The following is a 19,867-nucleotide window of genomic DNA, read 5'->3' as shown; positions in this document are numbered from 1 at the left end:
CTGAAAAAAAGAGAGGTACTCCATAAGGCGTCTTCACGTCAACTTAAAACACGTGGGCTGACCGAACCGTAGAAGATTGTTATGTTCAGGTACGAACATCCTCTGCCCCACCCGGACCCTTATTCCCTTCCACAAAGCAAAGACCTCAGACCCCAGCTCCCGAGACCAGAACAGCACTGACACGTACTGCGTACGAGGTTTCAAAGGCCAGCCCGAGGGAGATGGCTACACTTTTTCCTTACCCCGTCGCTAAAGCCATCTTCAATCATGGTTTGTGTCAGAGGGGGAAGGAAAGAGGTCGCTTCTGGGAGTCTTAGCAGCACGGGGGCTGTGACGTGACCTATGAGGCCTCCATGTAGGTCAGGGACGGGCGAAGCCACCGAGCGAGGCGGCCAGAGATGCTCCAAGCCTCCTTGCCGGCTGCTCCCGGGAGCGGTTAAAGATAGAGATGGCGGCGGCTAATGGCGGGGGTGGGAGGAAGGGAGAGGAACAGGGGCTGTGAAGGAAGGTGCGGGGGGGGGACGGATATAATCCAGCATACAGAAACCTGTCAGGATGGGATTTATTTTTGTTCTGTGAGGGAGTATAATAGGGCTTTGCCTGTACTCTCAATAGCTGTTTTGAAGTGAACCCGGCTGGTATGTCTTTAATTTGTCATTTCATTATGAAACTGTTTCCCTTCCAAGAAGCCTTCAAGTCAGGAAGCTCTGTCTGCCCACACAGGAAATTCCTTTGCTTCAACTTCCCCAAAAAGGAAATTTCCCTCAGAAGTGAGCCCAGCATATGCCTTGGAGCAGAGCTGTTTCAAGAAACTTTGGCAGCTGAGTCCCAAAAACACCCCTGGCTTTTCTGCTGCTGCCGGGATGTGGGGATAAACAGTTCGGTTCTTGCCCCCCGGTGGGGGGAGGAGGTGGTGGGGACCCCACTGAAGCGGGCCCTGGCTGACCCCCTTCCTCCCTCTTTTTCGTTCTCCGGTGCCCTCGCCCCCCCCCCCCCCCCCCCCCCCTCTTTCTCGTTCCCCCCCCCCCCCCCCCCCCCCCCCCGCCCCGTCCTGTCCTGCATCACAGCAAGAGCTCTACCTCTCCAAGAGGGATGAAGTACCTGCCACGTTCCCCAAGCACCCCGAGAAATGGGCCCATCTGGAGACTCACCCACAGAGCACACGCAAACACGCTCACAGACGGGCACCCCACGGTCATCCAACGGCGATGCAACACAACAGCACCTCTTCTTTCTTTCTTTCTTTCTTTCTTTCTTTCTCTCTCTCTCTCTCTCTCTCTCTTTCTTTCTTTCTTTCTTTCGTAACTTAACATTTTGTTAATTTTAATAGACTCTGAAAATCAGGACAACTTGGTTGATGTGTGGGGGTGGGGAGGGGTCGTGGAGACAGGGTGTCTGATCTTACTCTAAACATTTTATTTCTGGGGCGCCTGGGTGGCTCAGTCGGTTGGGTGGCCGACTTCGGCTCAGGTCATGATCTCACGGTCCGTGAGTTCAAGCCCCGCGTCGGGCTCTGTGCTGACAGCTCAGAGCCTGGAGCCTGTCTCCCTCTCTCTCTGACCCTCCCCCCGTTCATGCTCTGTCTCTCTCTCTCTCAAAAATAAATAAACGTTAAAAAAAATTTTTTTTAACATTTTATTTTTATGTTGCCCACATCCTACCTGGGTTTTTTTTGTTTTGTTTTGTTTTGTTTTCATAAATCTCACTCGCCATCATCAGGGCTTACACAAAGAGGGCCCACAGCCGCCCTGACTAAACTGAGGCTCAAATTATTTTCCCACAAAAATCAATTGTGTGCCTACTATGTGCCAGGTACTGTTTTGGGTACCGGGGATAAAATAGTAAAACAAAAAACAAACAACAACAACAACAACAACAACAACAAAAACCCGGCAAAAACCCCTGTCTTCATGGAGTTTAAATATTAAAAAAAAAAAAAAAAATCAGATCTAGTCATCAAGATGAAGCTGTATTATTAGGGCATAATTTACCCACCTTGCCTGAAACCAGAATGGTGATTCTCTCACATATCTGACACCAAAACAGGAGGTTTACAACCACACTGGAGCAAAACACTCACTCTTATTCCCTCTCCGACCCACACACCGACTCGAGACCTGTCATAGAAAGACTACAGTATTTCAGATGAAGAAGGTACAAGAAAATAAAAGAGCCCACCAGAGCTTCTAAAGCACGCATATTACCATATCCTCTTTTCTCAAGGGTGGTGGATTTTTTTGTACACCAACTTCCCCAGTGCAGATTTTAAGTAAAACATGGAGGGGGGAGAAATATCTGAAACCACAGCCTTGTAAAAACTAATCTTTCAGACATATTGTGAATGACTAAGTGGGTGAGTGCCCGGAGCAGCTGTGAAGTGAATAATAATATATAGTATTTTATGAAGCTTCTTAGCAGAGAGGCATTGGCAGGAAACTGCCAGACTCATAGTTAAGTTTTTAATTTTCCATTTCAAATCACTTCATTAAAAAAAAAATGTTGTCAAAGGGAAACAACACAGAGAGCTAGAGCACAAAAGGAGGGAGTGGTATTGAACTTCCAACTGTGAAGCAGGCGGTAGGACAAAGAGAGACACAGACAGATGAGGAACTAAGACAGCCCTGGATTTTCACCCTGCAATTAGATTGCACTAGAATGGCAGAGCGATAGAATCTGATCTTATTACACTATTCATGTGCCAGGACTCTGTAAGGGATACTGTTTACCAGGAAACAGAGCGATATTTAAGGGACTAGTGAGAATCATATAGCGCGTTGAAATCTGAATAGATTAACCCTGAGGTTTTGGGTTGTGGTAGATATTTTCCATGGAGTGGATTTATAATTTTATTTTAGTGAGTTATTCTATTTTTCTAAACTTTACGAGGTTTTAACCACATGGTTGAATCTCTTAGGGGGACCCAACATCATTTTTCATGTTCTCAGAGAGAATGGTGTCGGGAATAGGCCTTTGGCTTGGAGTGGGAGGGAAGAGTGTGGAGGGGAGCCTGAGGAATCTGCTTTGCCAACTACCAGCTCTGCGACTCTGGCCAAGTTCCTTAACCTCTTTAAACCTGCCTTTTCGTCAGTGAAGTGGGGATAATAAAACTCAGCCCATAGGACTATCATGAGGATTAAATGATATAATACTTGTGAAAAGTGCCTTCCACGAGTACTCAATAAACGGTGGTTATTACTCCACACAGAGAGCTATGAAGGATCTTTCTCCCAAATTCCACACACCCACTCCTCAAATAAGCCACTCACCTCTGGCTGGCACCTTTCAATTCTCCGCAAGTCAAGATTTTCCTGACCGCTTCAACTCGAGACTTGGATTAACGTTAGGTCCCTCATAATACCAGCGTGGTCTTGGCATTACGATCAAACATTCAGTCGCTTCAGAGGTAAAGACGGTTTGGTTAAGAATGACTGAAAGGCTTAAGGATTCAGATGCAAAATTCACTCCTCCTCTCAAGGCAATGAAGATGACTTCTACATTCTCCAGTCAACCGTGTGCCAGAGAAGATCCGACTTTGTCCAGTCAATACCAATGCTGGCAATGTCTTGAAACCAACGGCCAGGCATGGTAAATATCAGATTACTCATCTTCATCTCAGAGGTCCAGCTTCACAATGTTGTGTCTGAATCAAGGGGCCTGGATTTTCCATCTAATTTTACGTCAGTCTTCTCCATGGAGAAGGCCAGTCCCAGGCAAAATTATGGAGTTTTTCCCGACTCTACTCCCTCCCTTGACTCTGTCCATGCTGGCCATCAGTCTTCTATTTTAAAAGATTCAAGAGATTTGATAAACTCACTTTCATTAAGATATCAGGGACTTAAGGTATTAGTTATCTCTCTCCAAGGTACTAGCTGCTATCCTAACAATTTACCATTAAAAAGTAAAGCTAGGTAGAAATAATGCCCAATCCAAAAGGAATGTATCTTAACAATGGAACTTCAGACATCATGGTGGTTTATCGTGGGAGAGATTTAAGTTCAGGATGCTCTTAAATCACCGTAACTGGGTGACCACATACCCTGCCGAAGCATAACACTGTCAACACTGGCCCTGTTCACAAACAACTTACAAACCCTCTGTCCTAGCTCTAGAGTAGTGCTTTCTGGACAGTAAAAGTTCAGAAAACTCTCTGAATCTCAACACTCCTTTAGCAAGTGAGAAAGCACAAGATGGGAGACGGCTACACAGCTAAATGTACGATGCCAGTGCTACAAAACCCAGTTGTGTTTCGTCAAGTTCTTTCCCTGGATCACTGTGAGTAACAGGAATCATCACAGAAGCTCTGTCAAGCAGCTATCTGGAGTCACAGCTATGAAACAGTATGAACGAAACACACACACACACTCATTTAGATTCATCTGAAGTGAAATTCTTCTTTGCCCAAGAATCGAAAGAAAAAAAAAATTTTTCCTTTGACAAGGTCCAAACAAATTCTACATCTGTGTGGATTTTTGCGGGTCTCTGAAGTTCCCCTCAGCATGATCAGAGAATTAAAGAGTAGTTTAAAAGGACGTTATCAACACCCACAGCTCTCAGGTGAGGAATCTCTCTCTCAGGGAAGTTCTGCTTCTGTGTTTCGAAAAGACCTTTGAATAAAATCCCGGATATCTGTGTGAATATGCGAGTGCTGGCCAAACTGTAAGGGCAGCGAGGGTGCCCCACAACACGCTGGACGCAGGGTTGTAAACAGGGAAAAGAGAACTATCTGTCTAGGGCGGGGATTTTGGGAGGCGGCTTCCCCACCACCTTGCACCAAGAAGTGAAAAGAGTAAGTGTGGGAGGCAGAACCATGAGAACGATGGTGTGGAAGAAATTAGAATGAAAAGGAAAGGAAAGCGTTTTCTCCCCCCACTTGGTTCACTTGTAGTAGGAAAATATGCCCAAGACAGAGGAACCTTCCAGCCCATCAGAATAACAGGTTTGTGAACTTGCAACTGCCGTTGGGCTACTTCCTCAAGCGAGGCCTAGGAGGGGGAAGAAGAAAGAGTAATTTTATTTCCTCAAGAGGGTTGGCAACAAGTCATCTGCTCACATTTGTTTCTCTACAATGAGTTCCTGGTGTTGGTGACCTGAGAGCTACTTGAGGAGGCAAAAGAAAACCACACATCAGCTTTGTTTGCGAATCACGGCTGCTCTGGGCAATTCTTTTCTCCCTAATCCTACGCCCCTTTTTCACGGCCTGAGGCAACAAGCAGATGATTTGAGTAACTAGTTCAGGGCCCCTATTTAGAAATAGTTTCTTGGGTGTGAGTTTTCATGCCCATGGGACGGTAGGAGTGTCACAGATTCTCTTTGCTGGCTGGGGCGGATGGAAATGTACTTTAAAGCTCAGCATCAAAGCCTCACTTTAGAAGCTGAAAGCCTTCATTCCCTTGCCAACTGTGCTTCCCCCCCCTTATAATTAATTAATGCAGTATTAATTGTGCATCTGCTATGGGGCCGGCTGAAGGAGGATATGGTGGCCCTATCCATGCAGATAGATCAGCTGGCTTTGTAAAGCTGGAAACCCAGTGGACATCGACAGAGGGAGAAACATACACATTGTCATTTTTACAGGTTACAGGAAAGGCAACCATGCCTTGAGGTGCAGAGGGGATTCCCACAAGTCGCGCAGCTGGGGTCAAGGGGTAGTTACCAGAAGCCACACCTGTGCGTAATGCCCTGGGAAAAGAGCCAACTCACAGATACTTCTCAGGTCTACGAGAATTAGGAAGCAGGCCTGAGATCAGAGAGAAGGTTCTTGGGACCCAGTGTAAGGTGTGAGTGGACGCAACAGCCTTCAGAAAATCTGGAAGGCCGAGGAACTGCGCCCATACCTGATCTCAATCATCAGGGAAGCATCCAACAGCGTCAGGTGTTGAACTGCCATATTTCCTTGTGCGAGGGCGTCCTCACAAAACAATCACGGCGAAAGTAGAGGATAATCTCCTGTATCCTTGAAACACCACCATCCGAACCAAAATTTGATGTTGAGCACTGAGATCAAGTGAATGACCATGATGCTTAGCATTTATAGATGATGCTCCACTGCCCATATCCCTTCTTAGTTCTCTTCTGGAATTAGAACACATAAAATGTTTGAGCTGTGAAGGACCAGCAAAATCCTGCACTCAGGCTACTTTGCTTTTCATATGAGGAAGCTACCACACTGGCAGAGAGAACGGATTGTCTGGCATGACCCCACCAGCCAGCACGCCGGGGCCAACGCTCAGAGGATCAAGCCCAACAAATGTGCTCCCTGCTCTCTATTACCCTGCAGCAGAATTTCCTGGAACATAGGGCATGTTGGTAAACTGAGGCACCAAAATGTCAGACAATTTTTCTGAAGCATGTCAGACTAACATAAAGTATTAGGAAGTGAAATGCTTTCATTCCTGAACCCAGTAATACAATCTCCGTTCCAGCACAGCATCTTTCTTGCTGTTTAACAGTCATCTGGGGTAGATCATCTCTTTTTCAAAGAAGGAACATTGTGGACAACATGATTCTTTTACTTTATTTAATTTTATTTCTAACACTCCAGAATTTATACAGGTACCTGAAAATACGCTACAAATAACAGTTTGCATAGAGGATTGAATTTGAAAATTTTTTCTTCCTCTATATTCACAAGGTAATTTAGTTTGTGTCACTCATTTACCCCTCTGGCCTTCCTTGTCTATCGTTTATAAAAATTTTGCTTAAATTAAAAAAAAAAAAGCCAGCAACCTGTTTGCTTGGATTTTCTCCTGCCAACCAACAGCCTCTAATCACGACTTCTATCAGTTCCTAATGAAGAAGCAACACAGCAAAGTGACAAAAAGCCTAAATTTGGGGATTCAATCTGGACTCAAATCATGGCTCCTTCACCTTCTCTCTGTGTGACCTCATCCAGTGATTTACCACTCTGAGCCTCAGATACAGATACAGACACAAACACAGTATCTACCTTCCAGTGTTAGAGATTATTCAGGATAATTTATGTAAAGGTCTTGGCACACAGAAAGTGCTCAATAAACGGCAGTGACGATGATTATTTATTCTGCATATTATTGCAACAGAGATTTCTTTCGAGTGGCATCCTTTTTAAAAAAAAATTTTTTAATGTTTATTTATTTTTGAGAGAGAGACAGAGTGTGAGCAGGGGAGGGACAGAGAGAGAGGGAGACACAGAATCCGAAGCAGGCTCCAGGCTCTGAGCTGTCAGCACAGAGCCCGACACGGAGCTCGAACTCCCGGACTGCGAGATCATGACCTGAGCTGAAGTCGGATGCTCAACTGACTGAGCCACCCAGGCCTCCCTAGGGTGGCATCTTGTATACAGTTGACCTCAGAATGGCTCCTAGGAAGCAGCACAGTTCTGGCAAAGTGGGCAAGTGGGGTATGACAACAAGAAAAAGACACGCATTTGTCAAGATAAGCCACTCCTAGAAAACAAACAGTAAGTAAGTCCTAATACTGTTACTTCTAAAGTGGAGCTACATAGACTGCCTGATACGCCCGTAATTTTTCTTAAGACAGTACTATTCCATACCCTTCAAGACTCACCTAGGTCCCTTTTGGTTTTCCTCTTGATTGTTGCAAACCTTCCCCATCCTCAGTGAACCGCTTTAGCTAATGCCCCCATCCCCAGAGTAGAGAATTCAGCCCCAGCGAATTGGTGAAATCAAGTATTCCCCGCACAGCCCTGCACCAGTTAGACTTTTCCTTTCAAGCATCTAATCGGCATCCGCCACACATCCACAGCTCTTTCTCCAGTACCTATATCTGCAATCTGCATTTCTATTACTGAAATCTTGGAGCTCCATTTGAGGCTATTTCTATCCATGATCTAGAGGAAACAGAAATAGAGTCTAATTTCAAAGGAATGGAGTTTAATCCACCTACCCAAGACGGAAGCAGTAACGATCAGGGCAGGGTAACTAATTATTCTTGGGAATTTACAGTCAGCATGTGGCCAGAGACAGGGACAGTTTATATCTCTAAAATCCTACTCTACCTGCCTTCAGAAGGGACAAGAAGAAAGAACGCCCAGAAGACACATGGACGGTTCAGGCAACTGAACCAGAATCCTCCTATGGCAACAGGGAAATCAGTAACATCGAAGGTCCCCTGGTAACTTTCACCTCTGGAAAAACATAAAGATGAGGAGGTCAAAGCCACTCCTGTCAGAAGTTCCAAGCGTCTAAGCCACTGATAAGATTTAACTTAGGCATAAAGCAAAATGGGAGAAAATATCTTTTATTTGAGAATGGAGACTTTATCCTATTTGTATAGATTCAACCCAATCCGTGCTTTGTGATAATGGAGAGGACGTGAGGAGAAACCTAGGGAAGCTATTTCAAGCCAACCTCACACTGAATCTTCATCATGCCGGTCAGCAAGGATTATGTAGCAACAGATGAAGTTGGCCATGGACCTTAATGGACAGGGGCCCTAATATGCCAAGAGAGAGACCGCAGAGATACTAATGGTTGGAAAATCCCAGGGGAGACAGTTGAGAGGAGACAGAAGAAATGGGAATATCATTTATTTCCCACTGTTCAAGTCTCTACTCAGAGAACTGACTGGTTCTCATCGGCTCTTAAGTTTAAATGGCTGTCTCACTTTGTCTGTCATACTCTTTCAATATGGGGCCTAGAACAGTGCTGGGCATCTCTGGGTTCACACAAATAGCCCACAGGACCAAGTAGGGACCACCAATTGCCAACGACTGCCAAACATCAACTTCAGAATTCCAAAGACAGAGAAAGCCCTCCCTTCCCCATCCCCCCGGGATCACAGGCATTTTGTCAGAGCTTCTGCTGGAGGAACTGCCTTAAATGTACAAGGAGCGCACGGCATGAAATGCAAAGTGAAAGAAAAGGTCAATAGACCTCTGGTTATATATTTTTTTTTTTTTAAAAAAGACATCTATAAATAGCTGCATTTATTGAAGCTGCTTCCTTATCAGGAAGCATGGAGCTAGGAATTAACGTCTGCCTGCATCGGAAATTCTTTCAGACAGTGAGCCCAAAAAGGAAATTTCCCTTCCAAAGCATCCTGGCTGTTCGGTTGTGGGCTGTTTTTTCTCTTCAAGCTGTTTGAAAGAGCTAAGCAGGGCCCTGATACAGCCTCACGTGCTGCTGGAAAAGGAGAAAGCCTTTAAGCATTTGAATGTGAATGGTGAAGGCACCCAAAGGAAGGCTTGGAGGGTGGGGGGCAGAGGACAAGATACAAAATGCTGGTGGCTGGCCATCTTTGTTGGGAGTCATTATCGCTTTGTCAGATTCTGACTGAGAATTAAATCTTCCCCGTGTCCTTGCCTCAACTCTGCTGGTGATGTCACAACACGTCACAGGCAGCTGCGTGAGGAGAGGCCATTTTTGGAATACTGATAACGGCAAAGGACACGGGAGGACTTGCTGGGTTTTAGAAGAAGGGTAGGACAGGCCGTGGAAGGAGACCTACAGATTTGGGCAAGGCCAGTGAAGAAAAACCATTCCAGACAGACGTGCAGATAGGGTTTGGGTAGGAAAGTGCCCGAGAGTGGAACTGAGCTCCTGGAAATCCTAGAGACGTTAGAAAAGAAAGCTGGTTTCCAGTGTGACTGATGGAAAATCGGTCCCGATGCTATACAGACAGAACTCTAGGCCCTCTCTTTAGTGAAACAAACAAGGACATACATGCTTCTCTTTGCCCTTAAAAATGAGGAAGCCACCTCCTAAACAGGCTATTTACCAGCTTTGGGAACTGAAACAGAGTTCTTGTGAGTTACTGGCCACTGTTTGCCGGGCACCATGGTAGGTGCTCCCCGTGAGTTAGCTCTGATCCTTACAGGAAACTCTCATGAGTAGGTATCTTAGAAATTTGAGTTATAGACTAAATCATCTCTAACAGAGAGAGGGAGCCCTGGAATCCAAGCCCACTCAGTTCTTTCTTGACTTGAACCCACGTCCTTTCTATTACCATGCCCTTTCCTTTGGAAACACCAAAAACGCAGTGAGACCTGTTCCCAGGAGGCCATTCCTGGTGAAATGCCAGGGAATGTGGGAATGTGGTTGGGCCCCACTCCTGGAGCTGGCCCTCTGAGGCCTTCACGGGCAGCTCTGTTGCAGACAGAAACTGAACATCAACCTGCGCTCACAAGAGAGGGAGGAGGGAGGAACAGTAGAGATGGGTGGGCAAGACAGGAGTGAATTATTCACAGTAACAGCCTCTGGTTCCTGGTGGAAGCCGACGTGTTGAGGTTCAGTGCAAATTAATGGTCAAGTGCATTACCAGAGCCCAAGTGCTCCCAGTCCCCCGCGCCCACGGCCACCCAGACTCCAACAGTCAGAGGTGCCTGTATTTTCATGTCCACAAGACTCTGTCATTCTGTGTTCTCCTAAGAAGCCTAACTGATGACTTCCAAGGTAGACATCACATTCGGCTCCTCACAGGCTTGTGTGAATCTGGACAATTCGGTGGACCTCCTGAACCACAGTCATCCCATCAATAAAACAGAATCCGTAACACCTACCTCAAAGGCTGGTACATGATTAAATGAGATAACATATACGAGCACATGCTGTGGCTCATAACAATATAAAATACTAGCCACGATTCCATTTAATTCTCATTTTTGCGTCTTCTTAGGGAACAAAATTAACTTGCAAGCATATAAAATTGTGGGTTGCTCCAGCTAATTAGAAAAGAGAGGCAGTGCATCTCTTTTCACTATCCCGGTTCTAATATAGCCTTGCTCGCCATGTGACTGTCTTCAACTCAGTTACTCTGCTGAGAAGGCAAAATCACCAAGTGGGTGAGCAGCGAGGTAACGTTTCCAAAGGAAGGCATTAAATTAAATTATTAAACACACACAAGTAGGAGTAGTAATGTAAGAATTTTGAAAGATTCACAAGGAAAGGAAGTAGAGCCAAGGGACTATTTCTGGTGTTCCGATTCTAGAAAACTCTGAGCGGCTATTATGGCTATTTATTAACCCACAGCATCATAAACCGTAACCCTATTAAAAATGATGAATGAGTCCTCGGTTCCGACTTTTAAATACCAGTTCGCAGGGATTTTAGAAGGCCCACCTGGCCCTGCAAAATTTTGCAAGGTCTTTGGGCAAAGAGCATCATGTCAACCTGTGATCAGATGGGATTCTATCAACTAAATCCAAAATGATCATGTAAAAAGGAATTTAAAGGAAAGAAAAGACATGTAGTGATTTAAATTCTGCTGACAGATCTGAAGCATACTTTCCTGGAATCAGATGGGCAGCCCCCAGCATCACTGTTTGAGGCTGAGAGGTTCACAGGGTGGGCACCACCTCATGAGGCACCTCTGGCTGCCCCCTCAACACCCACACTCCCCCCAGGCACTTAGAGAAAAGCGGTCTTCGGGCAGACAAATGAGACAAAGTCTCGCCCTCACAACAGGAGGCCCCTGGTGAGAATGAGGCCACCGCCTTCACTGCTTAGAGAGTCAAGAGTGAGCTCCTCCAGCTACTCTGGGGGGCCTTCGATCCTTTTTGTGTTTTCAAGGAACCTTAAGAGGCTTAGACTCCCTTTAAGGAGTAGAACTTTGTGTCTTTCACCCAACCTGTTACAATTGTTGTATTTCAGCTCTTCTACCCTCAAGCTTAAAAACTAAGTCAGTATCCTCTGTGGAAGGGGGGTGGGGTGGAGGGGGAAAGAAGCCCTTTCTATCTTCTCAATAAACATCCTTGTGTTTGCTCTCCTAGTAGAACAGGGTGGTTCCAGGAACCTGTGTTGGCAGGTACCAGCCTGCACATGTGGGCAGTGAGGAGGCCAGACCAGGACAGCATGGGGCTGGCCCTTCTCCCCTTCGCTCACCTCCTTTCCTAGGCCCAGAGTACCCCACCTGGCCCTATCAAGCCCTCTTTAATCACCACTTAACACTTTGCTCCATTTACCATTTGTTTTTATCACAGGCCGGTAGAAGGCATTACTTTCTACTTCTCAATCGCTTGCTAATTTGTCACACGCCTTCCGTTTGGGCATATAGCTCTGCCTTTGCAGAACAAAATGGTGAGAAACCCTCAGTATGAGAATCTTAAACATTATCACCCCTACTTTCTCTCCAACCAGGAAAGGCTATATTTTGACTGCAGAATGGAAAGAGAAAAAGAAAGAGTTAAGAGAGAAGGTTTTTCTGCAGATCAATGAGGACAAATGGTGAAAAGAAGCTACTTTGACGCATACCAGTCTGGTGAGTATCTCTTTAAAACAAGCAGCTAAAAATGCTTTCAACCTAGCAATACCATAAATGTCCTGCTGCTGTCTTGGCTTCCAGATTCTTCCCCGTACTTTCCATGAGCATTCCATTGGGAATTGTCTGGAATCCCAGATTAAAACAGCAATAACCCAATTCCCTTGCTAGAATATTTATTTTCTTTTAGGTTTGGAAACCCAGCTGGGATGCATCTTCCAGTATACGGCACAGCCTCAACCATCCTAGGGGCTACATGAGAGCTTTCTCAAACAGCTCAATGGGCAGCCGAATCCTGGAACAGGAGAGTGGGGCAGGCGGCTCAGACTCATGTGGAAAGCCCCAGCTGAGGACAAACAACAAAAGCCTGGGAACCTCCATTTGCACAGGATTCATTCCAGATGTCGGAACCAACAGGGCTCATGCAGATTACCCAGAAGGTTTCTAGAGTCAGGCTGCCAGACAGAAGGCATTACCCTGACCTGAATCCATATTCTATCAACTGATTATATCCTAAAGTCAGCAGTCATATGCTACAATCCTAGATATGATAATCCTAGATGTGATAATCTATGTGGGGATCCATCCATCCCTCCATCCACCCATCCGAGGGAGATAAGCAAACTATTCAACAATTCACTGACCGGTTAGAAGATTCCAGCCATAAACCATTCTGGCCACTACAGCCACACGGGTGAATCCTGGCTAAGTGTCAAGCCCGAATTCATCCATCTCTGCAAAAACTATGTATTGAACACACTTACATAGTGGCACAACAGGTAAGAGCCTGGCTCTGGGGTCAGACAGAACTGAGTTTGAATCCTGACTCTCTCTCTTACTAACTGTGTGACTTTGGCAGGTTAACGTAAGTTCTCTAATCCCTAAATTCCTTATGTCTGACATGGGTAGAAAAAGAAGATCTACCTTACAAGTGCTGCTGGGAGGAATTAAATAAAATAATTTACATAAAGCACTTCACACAGTGCCTGGTCCAGGGTTATCCTATGACAAATATTAGCTATTACAATTGTGTGCTAGGCACAGGGAGTGGCCCAGTCGTGGCCCCTGAGGAAACCGTCTACTCCAGAACAGCGTTGGCATGGAAGAGACAGGTCCAAGTGCGGAGAAAGAGTCCTTCAGTGAGATCATGATATGTTAAAGGTAAGAGGGCCAGGAAACCGTCTCTTGTCCCATCACCATCTTGTATGGCAGAACTGGGTATTATCATGCCTGACTCACATTCCAACAGCTCATTTTAACAGCAGAACTAGTTAAGAATTAAGATCCTCCGGTTCGGTGTGTGTCTTAGCTGGTTTTGCCATGGTTACTACTTGTGGGGCGAGAGCCCCGTGTGGTAAAAGAGCTTACAAGAGCAAAGGCATCCAGAGGTGAACCAAGAGTTGGGGCCTTCTTGGGGCAGATGTCTCAAAGCCAAGGGATGAAAAGCTATGAAAGAAACTTCAGCCTGTTTGGGACGAGGACTCACACATTTTTTTTTTTTTTTTTTCCCTCTGTACCAGACGTGAAGCTCTCAAAGGGCAAGGAGTTTGGTCTGCTTCGTTGATTTCTGTATCCCTGGCATCCAGGAGAGTGTTTGGTGCAGCACGGTGTTGAATAAATAAACAAATGAGATTAGATGGTAACAGTGTTCTGCAAGGCATGACCATGTTCGACGTGGAAGCGAATGTTCCCGAAGCGAATATACTACTGGCCACCAGACAGCTTCCGGAGGAAAAGATGTTATTCCCTGACTGTGGTTCCTTTTCCAGTCCTGTCTACTCTACTGGTGCCACAACATTCCAGTTTACCAGGGACAATGGTGCCTGCAGTCGTGACCCGGGCACCTCTACAGTCCGCATCTCATCTTGTGGAGAAGACGGTAGCGTGCAACTGTGCCCTTTACCTCCTTGCCCAAGCGAAGCTGGAATGTCCTGCCTGTGACTCGTAGCAACTTTGTAAATACCGTCGGACACGGCAAGCCGGAGGAGGGGACGGATTCTCACGGCCCTCAAGTCCTCACCAGAAGCCCGGCAAGCGTCCTCACCGGAGGAGAAGGAATAAGCCAGCAATATTCCCCCAGGATTTCCCAGCAACACAGTCACCTGATTCCCTGAATTATCACAGGGAGAGGGAAGAGAAGCCTGCATCCTCTGTCTCCTTTTGTTCTCCACTTTCAGCAAGCAACCTTCTGGCTTCTGAGGAGAGACGGGATGAGAGGAGGCGAACATCCCGGGGAGCGTTACCATGCCAGAAAGAGATGGCAAGCACAACCGTGTGCGCCACCACGGAAGTCTGAGGCATCAGCTAGGGAAGGGCCAAGGTGACCCCCCGTGCTTCCTACAACCTGGACTTGAGCCCTCAGGGCAATAGTCAAGCCAGGAAACCTGGCATTTTCTTGGACACTGTGATCAGGGTGGGAATCAGGTGACTCATTCTCCCCAGCTGCCCCATCACACTGTATCATCTAGAGGCTGGGTGACAGCACAGGAAAGGAAGACAAAAAGGAAATGACAGGTGTCGGCTGCTTTGGAGACTGGCCCCAACAGCACAAGTGTGTTGGTGCCGATACTCTGCCAAGCTACAGATAGGGAGCTGGTAGAGGCAAGGGGCAGAGGTGACCTGAGAGAGAGAGAGGTGGAAGGACCACAAAGACTGCGGCCGTGAAGGCAATGCAGGCACAAGAGAAGCAGGAGAGGGGAGCAAAAGAAAGGACAGGAGTGAGAGGCCCTATCTGGGCAGTAAAACGAAGGAAAGAAAAGCAGCCAACATAAAAAAAAAAAAAAAAAAAAAAGGAAAAAAAATGGCGGGAAGGCCCTCCCTGTAAAGAAAGGAAGAGCACACAGCCTAAAAGCAAAGCAGGGAGGGAGTCTGACTCAGAAACTGCCCAAAATTTGGGGCCTACGAAAATCCTAGAGGAGTTACGGGTGAACTCAGGAAGAGAAGCAAACTTTCCAAAAACGTTCACTTTGCCTCTTAGGAGATGTAGTTGACCTTGCTACATGGTGCACACTTCCAGATTTGGGGGTAACGTGTCAACAAGGGACAGGAGTCTCAAGCTTTTCGAAGCCATCAATGCGGGGGGAGAGGGGTAAAAGACCTCGAAGCAGCTTCTCACGGTGGACATCAGGAGTGCCACCCATCTCAGAGCTTGCCAATCTCCTGCCTGAAGCCCCGTCCCCGCGCAGGCAACCACTCCCCTCTCAGTCAGTCTGTCCTTCTGGCCCTAGGGCGGTCTGTCCTCCCTCCCACCCCCGCGCGCATGCGCGCCAACACTCACGCAGGTGCGCGGGCAGGCGGATCGAGTCGTCCTCCATCCTGAGCGCTCGGGGCACTGGAACATGAAGCGGAGTCGAGGACGCGTAACTCGGCACCGGGCTCTCGGGAGGTGTATATGAAATTCGTTCCTGCTGTTAACAAGAAGGGCAGGAAGAGGGGAGGGGGAAGAAGACAATGAAAGCTTGGAACTGACTTAGGTGTGAAAACAGCGCGCGGGGTGGGGGGCAAAAGGGAGAGGGGGCATCTGAGCACTGGCCAACCAGGCTTCACATCATTCCCGCTCGCCCCCTTTCCAGACACTTCAGTTGTCTTCCAGATCCCCAGCATTTGGGGTTTGTAACAAGGTTGTGGAAAGGCTTAACACAGGCTTCTCCTTTGGACTCAGGTCAATGGGTGTCCGTTTCCCCTCCCCTCTGTACTAGAGGTTTGTTCAAGTCAAGAGGGGAGACAAGGCGGAGGAAATGAAACCGTATGTCCAAGAGAATGGCTTTAAAGACTACTGTCAAAAATTACTTGTCCAAGTCACATAATTAATGTCACCCATACATTAAAACCACGTTTCCTCTTCTCTGGCAATATCCCCGGTTCCTAATGCAAATATGATTCTGTACTCAGATCCAATGAGAGGTGAGCTCAAAGTGATGGCTTGTAAACTCCAGATTTAGTTAATAAATCTACAAACAAGATTTTTCTATGGCCTACCTATCTCATTAGAAACCAAAAATATCCAATGTTTTTTTCCTTCATAGCAGGGAACTATCTGCAACATTAACAGTATCTCCTTGTCCCTTCATTTTCCATCTTAGACACATGCTTCTTTCCTTCTCAAGTATTTCAGAGCTCATTCAAGAATTGTCTGCATTTAAGGAAAGTGCTGTTTAATTGAAGGTACTTAATTCAACTGACAACTGCAGACCCACTGTTTAAATTCAAACAGGCAGTGTTTGTTAGATCAATTAAAACAACTGGCTGGGATGAGAAGGATTATTACTAGCTTCAAATTAAAACAGCAAATAATGACAAGGAACCAACTATCATGTTCAGCTAGACGAGCAGTACGATTTGCATCTCAAATCTATATACCAACTACTTTGACTTAAAGTCCATACATAAATAAACATAACTTCCATTCGTTTCTGTGGTTCAACTGGGCAAAGCAAAGTGGGACATACAAGGTCCAAAAATAAGTTTGGGGGAAAGATCAGGAAGATGCCATTATGAAAACAAGAATCAGGAGCAAAAGAAAAATTGCAGATGAAAATAAAGCAAAGTGGGTGTTTATGTTTTGGAAAGACAGTTCTCTAACATTTTATACTTCATCAAATGTGCAAAAGGGAAGCAGGGGAGTCCCCCTGGCCGTATAACCAAATTAAAACTTTTCTTCTGCTCAGAGCCTGGAAAGTTTGGTGGTTGTGGTAGGAAGTTTCAATTTTAAATGAATATATACATATTTCTGTAATTTCCGAATGGAATTGCTATACCTTCCCTGAGGCATCCTCTACCAGCAAAAAGGGCACTTGGAGTATTTCCGTTTAAACATACATCCTAAAGTTTCCTGGTGAATTTAATTAAAGGCAGGCGTATACACCCTAGATTTCATTTCTGTATCAATCATGATGTCCTGTGAAAGGTCACCCAGAGGCAAAACCTTCAACTTCACTTTTATTGAACTTTACCAACCATCATGCATATTTTGAGCAACTCTAGCTTAAGGATGAGTTATAACTTTTGGTGTTTAGTTTGGGGTTCAAGGGGTGAAAGAGTCAAAGACATAAACACACCTTTGGGAAACATACAATCTGTTTAGGGGGTTTTCAAAGAGAGATAGGCTTTTTAAACATTTTAAACGCAGTCTGTTTTTCTAGTTTAACACACTTCAACCCTCAAAAAAAAAAAAAAAAAAAACAGTCCCAATATATGTCTAGATATCTTATCTGCCGTTAAATTTATTCCCAGAAATAGCTTTGTTTTGTTAGGGTTTTTGCAGAAGTGAAACTGTTGATGAAGAAAACATTGTGCAGCCAAAGAGTTTTCAAATGGCATGGCACGAGTGCGAGAAAAAAAAGGAAGACAGCATTTCATAACACGATGACTATCTCTTAAAGCAAGGAGAAACTCACCAGATCCTGCAACTGGTCCCTGTGAGTGAGAGGCCACGTCATCCCAGCTCCCTCACCCCTCACCAAACCCATCAAAGTCAAAAAGGGGAGAAAACCAGGCCTCAGAGCAGATTTTACTTGGTTTCTTGGGAAATCTAGTGCTAGCCTACTGATATGAGTCAAGCTAGGTATCACCTTTCAAGTGTATATATTTTGATTTGCTAAATTATCACCGTTGTACCTTCTCAAGAGGCAGCCCCCGGTGTGTGTGTGCGTGCATCTGAGTGGTTGCCTGTCCTTACTGCTATACTGAAAAGCCACACTTCAGTGTTTGCCCTGGGATTTTATAACACCCCCACGTCCAAACAATTCTAGACGGAGACAGCTTCTAGATTCTCATTCCAGACGACGGTTTCTACTCAGCAATATTGCAACACCCTAAGCTTGGGACGGGAAGCTCTTTTTAAAAGATTGAACGAAGATACCTGCCAGCAGCGGGAGAGGGTATTGACCAAGAGGGGGTTGCAGCAAAATGCACTTCTAGGGCCTTGAGCATTTTGCTAGCAGCCATTATACACCTACCCTGACCCTGAGTTCAGCAGCCAGTAGAGCCCTGAAGGGACCCAAGAAAGGACATTGCCCAGTATGTGGGCTCCTTTCCTAACAGAATGAAACACACACCTGGAAATCTCACACTGCAGGCTTTATCTCTCTTTTTGTTAATTTCTAGGGCAATTCACATGGTTCATATTTTTTCATCTATTCCTATAACCATACACTTAACCTCTACAAGGCATAACCAGCAGACTATCAGCAATTAGAAATAAGAAACAAACACCACTATCTCAGACGGAGACATCTAGACCGAGAGGCTTAAGGAGACTAACATCCAATTTCTCAAATAAAAGAAACCTCTTTATCCTCACAACTGCTTCTGTGGTCCGACCCCAACAAAGAGAAGGGGAGTACACATGTAGAGAGCTCAGTCACCTCAAAAGCAAATTGTCAGTCGGGTGAAAACCAGAGGTGTTTTATTTTAACATTACAGAGGGGATAACGATTTTTCCCAAGAGGATTATAACCACTGCTCTAATTAAATTAAAATGCTACAGACAGTGATATTAATGCATTCAAGTGTTGTACGGGATAAAATGAATGCAACATTAATGCATTCATGTTGACGGAGGTCAACGATGTGACTGAAAAGGCCGTGATGTGGTTACATTATTGTTTAGATGCTAAAAAAAAATAAAGAAAACGTGCTGCTCTCAAATGTGCAGACACAACCTATCAAACCAACCTGCAGAAACAAAAGGGAAGCACTGCCATTTCTAAGACCAATTGTAAAACCTAAGGGGGGGCAGGGGGCAGCACAAAGCTCTGAAAAGAGAAAGAAGGCTAAAAATAGTTTTAGGCAAGGGATGAAATGTAAATTTCACCAACCATTATAGAAAGCTTTTCTTTTCTTCTTTTTCTTCTTTTTTTTTTTCTTTTAATTTAAATGGAATATGGAGTAAGGTTGCTGGAAGCATTTAACTACCAAAACCAAAATGAGGTCTATTCCCTGTCCTCCTTCCTCCCCAAACCATGAAGGGCCAATGAAGGGTACCCATTGGATTCTGCTCATTTTTAAATCAAGTGCTTAGGGAACGTGTGACTATCACGTAAAATAAGCTTAAACATTTTATGCTCCGTAGAATGGTATTTCTCCTCCCCTCTCCCCTCCCCTAACCACCCCCTACCATGGCTGCATACTACAGAAAAGTCAAAAAAATGAATCTTCTTATTACCAGAAAAGTCTTCCCTTTTCAAAATTATTCAATGTAGAGCTTCTATAAATCACAGGGATCCCCCTGATGCATTTATACATTTGTTTTCACACCATTAGTTCTTTAAAGAGGCTGAAGGTTGACACACTTAGAGCCTGTTGCCAATTAAATATTAACTTTCTGGAAATAAAGATAAAGCGTTTCTGGAATTGAGAAGAATAGAAACAAAGTTTGGTTGTACTTGCAAAGAGATGGTTTACCGGTAATTTTACAGATTCCTCTAAGGCTGAGATGTCCCCGATTTAGGAAGTGTTTCCCCAAATAGCCCCCATCCCCATTATGAATGCCAGATTACCCCAAGGATGGTTTCTGAAGCCCGGGTCAGGTTCTCAGGAGGAAGAGTGTCATGGAAACAGAGTGGTGACCATTTCGCCGGGAAATGTGGTAAAAATTCTACAGCTGCCCTTTTCGTCCTGTTGCACTTTGATGTCCCTTCCCTGCACTCTAACTGGCAACTCAGACAATGGA

At 45.4% G+C, this 19,867-nt stretch overlaps 1 protein-coding gene and 1 long non-coding RNA gene across 4 annotated transcripts in view; both read right to left on the bottom strand.

Annotated features, from left to right (window-relative positions):
* The window catches only part of LOC125920120 (uncharacterized), a 34,535-nt gene extending 33,505 nt beyond the window's left edge, over positions 1-1,030 (bottom strand). Inside the window, exon 1 of the long non-coding RNA XR_007456947.1 lies at positions 243-1,030. This is a non-coding gene — a long non-coding RNA (uncharacterized LOC125920120). The remainder of the gene's footprint in view (positions 1-242) is intronic.
* The window catches only part of ETV6 (ETS variant transcription factor 6), a 251,572-nt gene that overhangs the window by 138,303 nt on the left and 93,402 nt on the right, over positions 1-19,867 (bottom strand). For 2 of the 3 annotated variants that reach the window (XM_049627090.1, XM_049627092.1), the window contains exon 2: positions 15,473-15,602. In XM_049627090.1, coding sequence (XP_049483047.1) covers positions 15,473-15,602 — 130 coding nt within the window. The remainder of the gene's footprint in view (positions 1-15,472; positions 15,603-19,867) is intronic. The other variant, XM_049627091.1, reaches the window with a different exon arrangement.

This window comes from Panthera uncia, chromosome B4 (assembly GCF_023721935.1).
Source record: "Panthera uncia isolate 11264 chromosome B4, Puncia_PCG_1.0, whole genome shotgun sequence".
Classification (NCBI taxonomy): domain Eukaryota; kingdom Metazoa; phylum Chordata; class Mammalia; order Carnivora; family Felidae; genus Panthera; species Panthera uncia.
Note: the sequence above shows the minus strand (reverse complement) of the source record. Positions and strands in the feature narration are given on the sequence as shown.